This window comes from Kryptolebias marmoratus, linkage group LG1 (genome assembly GCF_001649575.2).
Source record: "Kryptolebias marmoratus isolate JLee-2015 linkage group LG1, ASM164957v2, whole genome shotgun sequence".
Classification (NCBI taxonomy): Eukaryota; Metazoa; Chordata; class Actinopteri; order Cyprinodontiformes; family Rivulidae; genus Kryptolebias; species Kryptolebias marmoratus.
In genome coordinates, this window is record NC_051430.1 from 19,438,178 (window position 1) to 19,452,780 (window position 14,603).

Sequence of the window (14,603 nt, forward strand, 5' to 3'; positions counted from 1 at the left end):
CACACACACACACACACACACACACACACACACAACGCACACCCTGCTAATCAGTGCAACACTTATGCATAAACTATTTTGGAGTAATGGCTGTCCGATGTTGAGTTTATTTTTTGCTTAATTTAACTTTGTTTCCCTCCTGAACACGAGACGAGAAGATTTTCTTAAATGTGAAAGGAATCAAAGTGAGAGAAAGGGGGGGATGTGAGGAAAATGATGCCGAACAGGGACAATATAGTCTTCTTGACAGGGTTGGGAAAAGGAAAATTGGACAAAGATGAGCACACACTGAGAGATGGTAGAATGAGGGAGTGAAAGAAGGGACGATAGATGGATGGATGGATGAAAAGAGTTGGCATGGAGTGCAAGAGCACCTCGTTGGGGAATTCTGGGTAATCCTCTTAACCATGGAGCCCCCTTCTCAAACTAAGACACTGGCCCAAATTGAGTCTAAATCAGCTGACGAGGCCCCAGACGTTGGTATCTGTCCAAATTGGTGTTTTTGAAGGGATGGGAGAGGATGTGGAACGCATTGAGAGCTACTGGTCATAATCTGGAGCCAGACATGGATGGGAGACACTTGGATCAATAACAATTTAGGAGATTATTTGTTGATGATTGATGCGTCTTTGTTTTCTGAAGAGTTACATTATCCGTGTCAAGCTAAACGTACAAGGTTTGGGTGAAAGACGCAATCAAATTCAAGAAAAAAAAGCTACAAAAAAATGCAGAGAGTTTACAGAAGTCCAAGCAAAAATGAAGCGTTTCACAAAATGTGACTTAATGATCCAAAACACAACAGCAGCAAAAGTAAAAATATGCAACATTTTGGACATCAAAACAACAAGAAGATTGAACCCCAACAACAAGAAGAGCATTTTAGAAACAAGAAATAAAAAAATAGATATTAAAAGAAAACAGCACAAAACTGTAAAAATAGTGTTCTTAGGTTGATTATTTTCCTAAAAGGCTTTTTTTGTTGTTTTATTGTCTTCTTGTGTTTTCAGATGCTTTAGTTTCTGAAATGTTGTTTTTGTGGATTGTTGTCCAACTTCTTAAAAAGTTATATTCTCTGTTTTCTTGTTTCACACCTAAGGCCCATCGTTGTCATCTTAAGCAACTCCATGTCACATGGCTGCAGACAGTATTTGCAAGGTTTTGCAAAAAAGTTGAAAATACATTTTGCAAACCACGCACTTTTCTTTCGACACTTTCTTTTGTAGATGCAGTGTCTTGTGGCTTTCCTTGTCCTGTTGTTTGATAAAACCTGAACCTCTAGTTTGGTAATCTTAGCCTTTAAATAATACTTTATTTTGAGGAAATAAAACAGTCAGTTTTCTAAAGATGACATGAAAGTTTAATCAATCCGGTGGGAAAGTAACAGAGAAACAAAACATCCTGAACTGATGATATACAAGTCTGTGTCAGAGCCATTCAGCTTCCACAAATTTCCACTTAACCAGTTTCCTTGCAGAAGTTGTAATTCACTTTGCGGATTGTTGCATTTGGATAACATCTGCTGACCGTAAAAGCCCCCACAAATGTCTGTGATCACACGTGCTCATAACTACGATAACAGCGCCAGCTCCTTCTTGTGCTGTGATCAAGGATCAAAGGTGGGAGATAAAGACATTTTGAAGCTGTGCTAAAGGTTGTAAAAAGCAAAAACTATCTTGCTTTCTTCACTTATCGGTGTGTATGTTGACGAATTTGTGTTTGAATATGAGTTGAAAGCTGATCAAGCGGGTTCTGTGACGGTGGATCAGTGATGCGCCACGGGACTCCTGGCAGCCATGACAGTTTGATCATCTGAGGGATTGAATGGTCTTAATCAATTATTAAAACTAATCACCGTCCAGCAGCTTACTGTCTGTCTGTGGGTGTTTGTCCTCGTTTTCTCGCTGTTGTGGAAAGTCTTTGATTGTGTTTCTGGGCTTGTCTGACTTCCAGTCTTTATCTCTTTTAGTTGCACTTTTTTCTCCCCACATTTAGTCTTCCTGTTCTAGTTTTAAGAAACGCAAGAAAAATCTTTTGAAGTACTTGTAAAAAGTCCAACTTGTGGTGGTCACTCAATAATTCATTATTTGGATAAGTAACTATATTTTTGTATTATGGTGCCATGTGCATTCTTTTGTTTATTCTTTTGGATGTTTAAGTATTATAGTCATTATTCCTGAAAGCACTCGATCAGACTTATTGTACATTTACTTTGTAGCATAACATCAAATGTACAGTAATGTGGTCATAATGAGAAATAAAGATCTCCAGCTACGAAACAGGAAAGGGGCTCCGCGGTGGATGCTCTGTCCCACACCAAGCTGCTACCTTTACATTGTGAAATGAAATTTGGATGTGAAGACACAGACAAAATAACTCCACAACTGCATCCTGAAAACCAGCATCTCTATAAGTCCTGACCAGTAACAGTTTTAGGATGGTGTTACACAAGAAAAAAAGGTAATAATGCTAACAGTTTATTTAAATCTATTTGCATATTTTGCAGATTGGGGAGCTCAAAGACCACTATCACTTTTACCACAGTCGGACTATCAAGAGATCAACTTTGTCCAGCCGTGGTCGCCATAGTTTCATCTCCATGGAGCCCAAGGTGAGCCTTTTTGTATAGCTTTGAAAACAGTTGTGTTCCTACTGCAGTTACTGATTGTTTTATTGGTTTTTATCACTGGATTTAATGGCACGGTTCTACCACAATGACTCAGTGAGCATTACCTGACTCATGTATGATATCATGTGATTAAACTGGCATTCGGAGCCACAGTAGATGGAACTCCATCTGTTAATGATGATCACAAGCAGCTGTTATTCTTGTAAAAGCAGGTGGTCCTTGAGTTTTGATGGTTTCATTAAAAATCAGTATGTGTGGGCATTTTTTAAAAAAAACATGCTTTTGGCAGATTGCCTCTGAAGCATTTCTAGCAAAGGCCATTTCAAATAAAAAATATTTATTTTTTTCTTTATGTATGTTCAGGTTTTTGCATGCAGGCTAGCTGGCCAGAAAAAGTCCTGGTTACAAAGTGACTGTTGTACTATTTACTGTGTAATCTAATCAATTCTGTGTACTGGAAAACACTTTCCGGAGGAGGTGACACAACACCACTTTACTGATCTCCACATTAAAAATCAGATCTGTCAAAAAGGGGTTATTGCAAGAACACTTTTGTCACTTTTTATTTACTTATTCTATATCATTGCATTATGTTTTGGACGGGTATTCTCATATCTTGGGAATTTACAAAGCTAAAAACGTTAGCTTCGATATATTAAAAAGTGCAGATTTACATACATAAATACAACTACTGCAGACAAAAGTTCTCAAACTCCTCTCCATGCTTTTTCATAACCTCTAAAGGGATAGCCTGGAATAATTTGTTCCTTGTGAAGGGGAGTTTTTTGGCGTTAGTATCAGCAGTCAGTAATTCACCTGCGTTAGATAGAAGTCAGAAAGATCTCAGCTTAGAGAACCAGGCTGGAATTCTAATAGGGTATTCAAGCTAACAACTAGTTAGTCTGGGGATTGTTTTAGCATTAATTCATGCCATCTGAAGCAACTCAAAGTTAAAAACTTTCATAGTGGATTAATGGAAATGCTCATTTTAAAAACTTTTACACAGCATCACCTTTAATCAAACAGCTGTTTACAGTGAAAAATAGTTGAGCTGGTTTTTGGGCTGCACATGATACAAAAGAAATGCAAAAACCCCACACCCAGCTGAACTGAGTAGTTCTGCTGTTGGATATTTGCTTTTCAATTGGCCCCAGTCTGAGTAGCTGTCAAAGACTGTAGACCTCCGATGAAAACCCGGAAGTTGAAGCTGGAATGGTCCCAAGTCCTGCCCTCTCCATGTGAATTAACGGGACACTGCCTTTGTTAGGAAACAAAAATACACCTCAGTTTTGTTTTCCTCCCATTGTTGAGTCTTGTTGATTCATGCAGTCCTCACCTTGCTGCTGTGTTTTCAAATATGAATTTTTCTGTTATGTTTACTTGTAATTTATTTCCTGCTTAAAAGTAAGCTCATGCAACACTATGACATCAATGTCCTTGAGTTGAATAGTCGCAGATTTGGTACAGGCGTCTCAAACCCACCTGAATTTTGTCGTAGTCGTCTCCATCTCATCTCAAGAGCTCTGGAGCTGCATTTTGACCCCTTCACGATAGCTCTCTCCTGACAGAAAATATCTGAGGCAAATGTCCAAGTCTATAAAAACATGCTAATGATAAATAATAATAATTAGAACACCGGTCCAAATCTTCCTTTGTACATCCTATAAGTTAAATCGGCTACCAAGATGGATGCAAACAGTCAGTGAGACTGTGGTGGAAAATTCTCCTATTTTCCACAACTTTGAGTCTCCAACAGCCGCCGCTCCGTGAGACACCACCTTAAGGCTTCTGCCACCTGTTAAAAGTAGTGTCAGTCAGTCAGGCAGCGACGATGGTTATGTTAATGTTCCTCCTGACTTTTTTCAGACACACCAGTGAGAACAGCAGAGGCAGCCACAGTTAGGGGGAAATATTTGCCATTTCTGCAAGATTGATAAGTAAATAAAGTGTGACATATCTCCAATGACATATCTCACATCATGTTATATTGTTGTAACATTATACATCAGTGATTGGTGTAGTTTTTGTAAAGCAAACCTTCAGTGAATGTTGAAATATAACATTTTAACATGTTTAAACCTGCTGAACAGCAAATTTTGTTTATTTGCACAACTGTAGCACTGTAGTTGATATCAACTTAAAATAAAATATTTACATTTGTGTTATATTTAAATAATCTTTATTCTCTGGTATTCAAGATGATTTTTTTTTTCCTGGCTGTATTTCCTCCTGAATGTGATCTCTATTTATCTCTATTCTTCCAGGTTTTAGTGATACATTGGACAGTTTCCAATCAAATTTCACTTTAACTTGTTGTAATCACAAAAATACTCATTTAGAATGGGTCCTTTATCCATTTGCTCAGGTGAAAAAGCAGAAGCTTCAGGGGCAGCTTCAAATGCTTTATAGTATAATTTCATCTTTATTTTTCTTGTGCAGCATTTTGGACAACCGGAACATGTTTTTGAAAAAGAGGATATGGGTTAACCCTGGTTTGAGCAAGAGTTTGAACAAATAACTCATGTTCTTGTCCTCCTGACTGCTCTTTTTTTTGATTGACCAGGACATCATGCCCTGGCTGCATTGTAAACAAAGTCTCACTTTCTAAACTTTACAAAAATACTCTGGGATCATTGCTAAATCCAACCAGGTGGATATTTAATAAAAGCACACAGTGCATCTGTTGTCATTGTTGGACTTACCTCTGTATGCCATGTCTTGATGTTTGCATTAAGAGTTATGAAGTAAATTACTTAAAATTGTCTTTGATGATGAGGCTTTTTGTGGAAATTATGAATTCTTGATGTGTTTTTTTTCCTTTATCATCCTGTGATCTCAGACTTGTTTATGTTTGCCTTTTTATTGAAGACGATCATCATACTAACTGTGATTCAGAGAAAACCAGATGCACAAATGCATCCTGATCCCTGACGAATGATAATGAATGCATCAGAGCAATTTCTAAAAAGAGAATGAAATGGATAGAAGTGAACAGGATTAGTAAGTTAAAGAAACACCACATGTCACCCTGTGTTATTCATTTATTGCTTTTTGTCTCATGGTGTTCTTTTCTTCTGTGGTTCGCATTTCTTTTACCTTGACCTGTCTTCTCTATTTCTTTTGATTTGCTCTTTCCTTGTTTCTTCACTCATTCTTGCTTTAAGCGCACGCATCTCTCTCTCCGTGTCTTTGGTTCTCTTGCCCTCTTGTGCCTGACACTGTGCCCTGATGGAGGAAGGTTTGTTGCTTGATGCCAGCAGGCCGAGAGTGTGAGATTTCAGAAGATCGGACCAAAGAGAGGAGGTGGAATGAGAGAAAACAGGAAAGTGAGCTATTACAGCTAAAGAAGGATCAGGAGGAAAAGGAGAAATGAATTAGGAAAACCAAATAAAGAGCAGAAGGTAGAGAAATTGAGTTTTCAGTTGGTGTCCTTTCAGCATCATCTGTGGACCGGTCTGCGCTTTGGGATCAGCATGATGGCTAGTTTGGCTCCAGCTCAGTCTGGCAAACTGCTAATGATGTTTTGCAATCGGGTTCTGTGATGACAGACGTTTGTGTTTTGTGTGTGCGTGAGTCAGAGGGGTGTAGCAACGCCATGAAAGGCGCACCCTTTCATCTACAGTATTTAACGGCACGCATGTTTCCATGGCGATACAGCACAGCATAGATTACTGGTTTATGGCATCGGTCTAACCGCCGTGTCACTTACCCCTCAGGTCAAAAAATGCTTTTTTTTTTCTTCTTCTTCTACGCAGAGTGCAAACACTAACCTCACTTCTTTTTCAAGGATTGTTTAAATTAATTCCAACAACCGGTATGTCATAAAAGTGTTGATCTTTGAGTCGTGATCATCTTAAACTCGTCACAAGATTACTTCTAACAAAGATAAACTCATTCAAAACTGGATATTTAAAAATTTCCTTCTTGGTGTTTCTTCTCAAATCAAACAGTTGAAAATGATTGCGCACATGTTCCTGCAAAATGCTACTGTAAGTTCAAACACAGCTAAAACTACCCTTTCCTTATTTCTGTTAAATGGTAAACATGATAAATTGCAATGTTCTTTATGCTCAAAGCAACAGAGAGCCACTTCTGAGGGCCGGAAGAGCCACACACAGCTTTAGAGTAGTAGTAATAATAATAGTAATCTATCAGTAGTGAGTCATTTCACTGCTGGACTTGCCTAGAAGAGAAATTGAATTGCCTCTATGTTGGTAAAAGCACTGGCCGGAAGCATTGTATTTTTACCTGGCGACAAATCAGGAATGCCCATTGGAAGTTTTATTGCATCTTTGACTCAAAGATAAACTGATCATGATTTGTTTGCCAAAGGTCATGGTCTTCTAAACCCGATAAGGCGACACAAACAACCGTGTGTGCTCACTCCTGAGGTCAATTTAGAACCACCGGTTTACCCAACAGGCATGTTATTGTACTGTGGGAGAGAACCAGAGAAATTCAGCTTTGCAGTTTATTAAAATAAAAATGGCTCAAAACTCTGCTAACCACAGAAACAACTTAAATACATAAGATAAAACATACATGTCTGTGACTTCTACGCTATAAGAAATCAATTTTCAAACAGAGTGCTGTGAAGGCCCTGGAGACCGAGCTTATGTAGTAAACTTATCCAACCAAAGTCATGGAATTCAGCTGCTACTTGGTTTGTGGAGGCATATTACTGTGAGTCAACTCTTTCTGTGCTAATCGATGTTTGCTTTTCATCTTCTCACACACTTCTGTCTGACACTTTTCAGGGTGTAGATAGATGTTGGTTTAGCGCGCGTTTTGCTACTCAAGAAGTAACAAGCAATTATCTACATTGTGTGACTTTTACCAAGTAGAATATCCTGTGGAATTCACATATTTGTTGTTTTTTTTTCTCGTTTTGCAGCTCATTAGGGTTCTCATTTAGTTTCTTTTTTTTATATTACCAATAAAAACATGTTGCTATTTTACAGACATTTTTACAAGTCTTTTGTTGTACTAAGAACAGTGCAATGTTCAGTAACAACTGCCAGCATGTAATGTACTTTACACTTCCAGCAGCACAGAGCAGACAGCAGTTGTGTTGTTTATAAACAATGAGGAAAACGTTAAGTGGGTGGGGGTACAACTGAGCTCGAACAGAGCTAAATTTATTTGTGACAAGGTGGGAGGGATGCACTTCTCTGCACTCACAACTTGTCAGACTGACTGTCTGTCTTACAGTTTTTATACAGCTTGCACATCTTGTCTAATAGTCTTATTTGTTGCAAAAATGTGTTATCAAACATTTACTTTTAGCCATAGCAGACTTATTTTTTTTACGTTGCTGTGATTATCTTGTGAACATATATAGAGGATACCAATCTTCAGAAATCAGGGCATCTGATGGCTGATATACAACAGGATGTGTTTTTATTTAACCAAACAATAATTGCTTAACTTAAATAAACATATAGTGAACAACTCTTAGAAGAACTTCTACACTCTTATGGATTTTCTGATATAAAGGTGCAATCAATAACTTGAAAACCAAGAAAATTGTCTTCGGTGGCAGTTTGTTATAGCAGGTCACAAGTTCAACGGGGTCCAACAGTCTGAGGAAGTTGCGTCAGAAGTCCATGAAAACTGTGTGTATGAGGCCACACGGGGGCTCGTGGTCCGTGCATGCTCAGACCCCAGAGCCAATCAGCTCCCAGGAAGTGCATGTGATCCGAGTGTGCACAAACCCCAGAACCAGTCAGCTACTAAGAGGGGCTCGTGATAAACCGGTAGCCATAATATAATGTCCCAATCTCACTTTTTTGCAGGCGGATATAACATAATAATGTAATTGTATCCATAACACTTAAAATAACAGAAGAGCATTGTCTCTTGAAAAGAAACAAAACCCTAAATTGTGGGCTACAGTGAACTGGTTGTAGCAGCTGCTGCTGCTGCATCTTGATTTTCCTACTTGGTAATTGATAAAGTCTGCACAGGCATGGCTGATTGTCAATTTTTAAGAGTGGCCAAGAGTGGTCAGTTAAAATTGTTTGGCTGATTGATTGGTCTATCTCTAACCTTGTATAAGACATACTCCCATTATATACACTTTTTCAGCATTTTTTTACAATACATTTTACATTCTTTCAGTGGAAAAATAAATTGAAACAATTAACTTTGCATATGTGTGCTTGAAATGTTTGGATAAATGAAGTCATCTGTTGTAAAACATGAATCATAGTGGTATTGCAAAGATAGAATTGCCCTAATTGCCTCAAAGAGTAAAACCACTTGGACTGGCTCCAAGACACCAACATTCAAAGGTAACACCCCCCACCCCCCCCACCCCCNAATCATCAATCATTATGGTCTCACCATTTAAATTCACACATTCAGAGATTTGTGCTGGCAGTCCCTCTGAATATAATTCTATTATTTAATGGATATTTCTTCTCAACATAATGTTTTTTGGTTAATAAAATTTTTAAGCCATTCTCTTTACTGCTGCCTAGTTGTCAAAACATGGAGGCTCCAAAAGATCAAGATGGTGAGGCTTCACACCAGCAGTTCACAATTTAATGAGTGACCTCATTGTGTCGTTTGCAGTCTTTTAATGAGAATCTTTCAAAATACAGATTTGCAAAAATTAATGTCCTGTCACTATATGTGTGTGTGTGTGTATGTATGTGTGTATATATATATACACACACACACACAACTTTGCACTTAGTTTTAGCTGATTAACATTAATTGTGTAAAAATGGTGCATATTCAGAGGATTGTTGTTTTTTCTATTTTGCTATAATTTAGTTTTCTGCTAGTAATTTAATTGCTCCTGAGTGGAAATTTACTGCTTCTAACTGTTTATGTTGAGGCTTTTCACTTTGTACATTTACATAACTTGCAATACCATTAGCATCTACTGACAAAAACATAGATTTAGCATCAAAGGTAAAACTCCACATCACCTTTGTTTTTAGGTTGTGGGTTTTTTGGAGAGGGGTATTTGTCAGATTTGCAGCCAATAGCTGGCAGTCAAAGCATCTGGTGCCTTTATTGTAAAGGATGCAACTAGCACTGTCTATCACACCTTATACTTGTTTTAATTAGAAATAAAATAAATTAAAGACTGGGCCCAGGACCCAACAACCTCTTCAAAATAACAGGTAATTAAATCATTCTTTTCTTTGAGTGGGTTCTTCCTTTAAGACAGCTAAACTTTGGATGCTTACTCTGCTCAGAAATCTATTCTCAGTTTTCTCAACATTCCAGTAAACAATAATTACTGTACTGCAGTGGTTGTACTTTTGAAGCCTGTGCAGAGATTAAAAAAAGAGATGCAAATGTTGAGCATCTCTGTGACTCTTTCCTCATGACGCTTTCCAAAAAAAAACAACAACTTGACTTCTCTTCCGTATTCTTGTATTCTTCCCGTCTTCTTTAACGCCTTCCACTACAGAATAAAAGTCCAGTTGGTTTTATGGTTAAAACAGTTGAAGCATGCACAGTATTTATCTCTAATGGGTCATCACTCTGCTTCCTATCAAGCTAGCTGTTTTATACATTTTAAAACAAAGATATTGGAAGCATCAAGAAGGCAAAAATATTTGGAGCTAATTTTAGTATACTTTGGTATAATAAAACTTGGGTACAAATTATCATCAAGTCAGAGTGCTTGAGTGACACAAAGCCTCTGAGTCTGTGCCTTATAGATTTAACAGATTAACTATTAAGAGATCCTAGAGCAGGTTAGCACAGCTCTACCTCGAGATGTTCTCAGGTGTTGCTTAAGAGAGGGTGAAAACTGTCTTCTTCTCTCAAGTGAAAGGATTAGGAGGGTATCCTGTCCATTACTCTTTGTCCCTTATGTCAAACTCCCAGCTTATATTTTTTAGGCTGCAGCTCAAACATCATCACACGAACGGCAGCAAAAGTGGATCAATTTGTTCCCATTTGTTCCAATGAAGTGAACTCTTCCCCAGTTTCCCCTGGTTACTGACCCAGCCAGCAAGAGCCACCTGCAAACCCTTACACAGAGAGCAAATGAGAGAAAGGGGGAGGGAGGAACTGGGCTGGAGTAAGGAATGGGAGAGAAAGGCCAGCCATCTGAGAGAGAGAGAGAAAGAGAGAGAAAGGGGCATCTGTGGATAAGAAGAGCAAAAATTAAACGAAGGAGTGACACTGAGAGAGTGGTAGCCGGGCACAGAGATGAGGAAGGTGAGAGAGTGAGATAACGGAGGGAATCAGATTGGAAAAGAGGGCTGACGAAGAGGCACAGGTGCTAGCAGACCGTCCACGGCTCCATCAAATTGGAGTTAGGTGAATTGAATAGATTGTCACGCTTCAGAGCGAGAACTGGCACACCAGCAGCGGTTAGTAATACACACCGCCAGCCGTGTGGCAACAGTCGCTGCAAAAAGATAAAAACACACAATCAGCGTGAACTTGGAAAGAAATGTTTATTCACAAAAGAATAAACTGAAACTAAGGGTGTTGTGGAGTAAAACACCTGCTTATTATACCCTCTTTGTTTTAGTGGACACTAATAATTTACAGTGGCCCAAAAAAGTCTTTGAATAATATAATTAAATTTCTAAAATGTGTCCAGGTCTTTATTGTGATCACAATTACAGAGAAAAAAAACATAATTTGTACTTTTTTCAAACCGTATGAATATTAATATTGTTATTAACAGAGTAATTTTCACATTTCAAACTACTAATTGTAGGTAAACCTTTCAATCCTGTTTTTGAATTCAAATTTGAGTCACGCATCCAGGTTTTTTAATAATACGACCAAATGATCAACCCAAGGTAAAATAAAGACTGAATTTGGAAAAATCGAAAAATCCAAAACCCAGACTAAAATAAAGAAAAGTCCCTTAATCTGAAGACAACAACTCAACAGTTTGTAGAAAACAATAACTCTCTGCAACAAAAAGGAAATCTGTGCACATCTCCACAGCAGCTATAGGAAACACGTCATGGCTTTAATCCAGCAAAATTATCATTTAAATTGAGTATTAGCTTTATGTAGCTTTAGAGTAGCATTCATCTTCGTACCTGACACGGTAAAGTGTGAAAACCCAAACAGTTGTTGGTAGTTTAGCCACTTCAGGTTGCCACTTTAATGATTTCACATCTGTATGGAGTAACAGAAATTTCTAGAGGCTTTTTATTTGAGTTGTTTACATCATTCCTGTATAAGCTTCTTATGAACCTGCTCTCTTTTGAAGAATTTCTCTGTTGCTTAAAAATAAAATTGAGTTTTGAGTCTTTCTTAATATGGTTTGATACATAAATATTGTCAGTGTTGTTTAGAAAAGAACAATTTTAATGTCAGAATCCACTAAATACTCTCTTTATCTTCCTTTTTATATTTATGACCCGTTTGTTTAACTAGCATTTGTCGTGAGACATCAATGAATAAATAAATAGTTAGAAGGGGGCACACTGATCTGTGGATTTTTAAATCACCTGCTACTCTTCATGCTTTTAAATCAAATAATGAGACCATTTTTACCTTGTTTACCAGAGGAAGAGGAGGAGGAGGAGAGGGGGGATCATTTTGCATTCATAATACAAAATTTTGCATTTTGATTCCTTTTTTGTTTTCAGTGCACAAGGCTGTTTCTCGCATGTGAAGCAGAAACTTACTCCTAAAATTTAGTTTTTTTTTTACCCCCCCAGGGAGTAAAGAGGCCACCATCAGCTTGTATTCACTGTCCTCATCAATTCAAACGCTTTACTTTTTTTTGATAATAAGTTAATCCCATCCAGTGAGTAAATTAATTGGTTTAATCTTCTAATCAGTTAAGGATCAAAAGCAGTCAGATAGGAACTGTGCTAAAGGTAAAACTAAAGTTTCCAAATTTAAAGAACAGTTCCTGACGACGTGGTTGTTTTGAGTCTAATGGAGTGTCCTCTTTGTCTTCTTTGTCTCTTATGATTTTTTTTTTCTTGCAGAATTACATCAGAGGTCCATGCAATTAATAAATAACTTCTCTTATGCAGTTATTTCTTTCTGCCTTCTACACAGTCAATAGAAAACACTATTTTAAAGAAATCAATGCTGTTTATAAAATCAATTATCCTGCCTTCTGTTTCTGCCTTTTGGTCTCTCCTGCCATTTGTTTTCACTTGCCTCTCCTTCAAGCTCCGTCTTCTTTTATTGACTCTCCTGAGACTCGTTCTCCTCAGCTCTTTATCGCCTCTCCTTCTCTCATCTCATCTTGTCTTGTTGCCTTGCGCTCCTATTCTCCGGAGATCCCAGCAGATTGTTTCGTGCACGAGACCAGATAATCACACTCCAGTCATCTTGTCAGCCGCTTTCTTTTTCTTTCTTTTTCTTTCTTTTTTTTTTTTTGCACTTCTCTCCTCTCTGTATTGATGGGGGGGAATGCTTTGCCTTTGCAGAGGGACAGTGTTCAATATCTTGAAAATCTCAGATTCCTGGGTTTTGGACAGACTGAGCAACAACAACAAAAAAAAGACATTCTACAGAGCTAAAATTATTTTATTGATTATCTGTTATGAGTGCAGTTTTGTCTGAAGATGATGTGTACAGCCTGAAACTTAGACTTCACACAAGATGATGTGAGCATCTCAGAGGAATTTCATTTTTTTTTTAGTTGCACTAACCCTAAAACGTCACATTTAAAGATGATTTATTCCTTATGTAAGGACATATATTCCTGTATTTAGAAAAAATATTAACAAACTGATAAATACCCTTATACATTTTGCTTTAAAGTAGCCAGACGTTTTTGTATTTTCTGTGGTTTTATTCAGTAGTTATCCAGAGTTTATAAAGGTTTTTGTTCCAGTATTGGCTGCTTTACACTCACTCATTTTAAGTGTAGTCTGACTTTTTCTTTAAATGTTGTTTGTTTGTATTTTAAGCCACTTAACTCTGACTTATAAATTATTCAGTCATGGACAAGCATCTAAACGAGAGGGATGAACCAGTGTTTTTTTTCTTGTTTTTTTTATACATAACATTCAACTGGGCAAGTTTAAACTTTTTTTACTGACAGAATGTCTCAAAGATACTGTGTTTCGTCTTATGAGTGGATTTCTCCTCCCCCCAAAAGGCAAAGATAACAGCTTTATGGACATAAAATGATAATTTTGCACTATTAGGATCATTCCTAAATAACTTTAAACGTAAAAACTTACAGTATGCAGTAGATGACACAACCAAAGGATGACACATCATTCAGTTTCTGTCCGGTTTTGTTTTGAGCTGCAACCTTTTTTGTTTTTACGTTTGTTTTGCTCATTCAAAAAAAAAAAAAAGTAATATGCATAGCAGATGTTCAGATCAAAATGTAGTTTTGATTTATTTGGAACTTTGGTTTTAAACTCTGGTTGCTTTTCTCTTACCTGTCTGTCTGCATGTCAGTTTCTGTGCTTGTGAAACTTTTGATGGAGACTTTCGACAGATGAAGTCTGCTAGACTAAACACACGGAGAGTTGAAAAAGAGTTTACCAGGCCCAAACAAGTGGGTCCAGCTGTCTTCTTCACATCCTACAGCGCTGATTTTGAAATCGGAAAATTCCTTCCACACCAGAGTGAGATTTTTGCCAAGGAATGTCTTGTGCCTTGAAGGAAACCCATAACATTTGGGAGATTGATGTTACCTAGGAGACTTTTAGTGCATACAGTATATAAACTGCATCTTCCTTGAGCTGTTCACAATGGAGGCTGGGAGAAGAAACTAATAACTTTACCTGTGCTGCCAGAAAGAATAAAGTGACAAAAATACGCTATATACTAAATTAAGATAGTTGTGATGCTTTTTCCAGTAAAACTTAATGTGGTTAGGATATTCTCAGTTTCTTGTTATATTTATAGACCTTTTGCTGCATTTTAAATGAGACCACATAGTGAATGTTGTTACTTTTTTTTTCATTTTAAACTAAAAATGACTCATTACTTGTATATATGCCCTTTTTCTTTGAGAATTATCTTTGCTCTTTCAGTAGCTTAAAGGTTTGTTTAATCT

The 14,603-nt window shown here is 37.4% G+C and overlaps 1 protein-coding gene across 3 annotated transcripts in view; it reads left to right on the forward strand.

Annotated features, from left to right (window-relative positions):
• The window catches only part of pcsk5b (proprotein convertase subtilisin/kexin type 5b), a 57,270-nt gene that overhangs the window by 2,139 nt on the left and 40,528 nt on the right, over window positions 1-14,603 (forward strand). For all 3 annotated transcript variants that reach the window (XM_017413808.3, XM_017413806.3, XM_017413807.3), the window contains exon 2: window positions 2,504-2,608. In XM_017413808.3, the coding sequence (XP_017269297.1) occupies window positions 2,504-2,608 (105 nt within the window). The remainder of the gene's footprint in view (window positions 1-2,503; window positions 2,609-14,603) is intronic.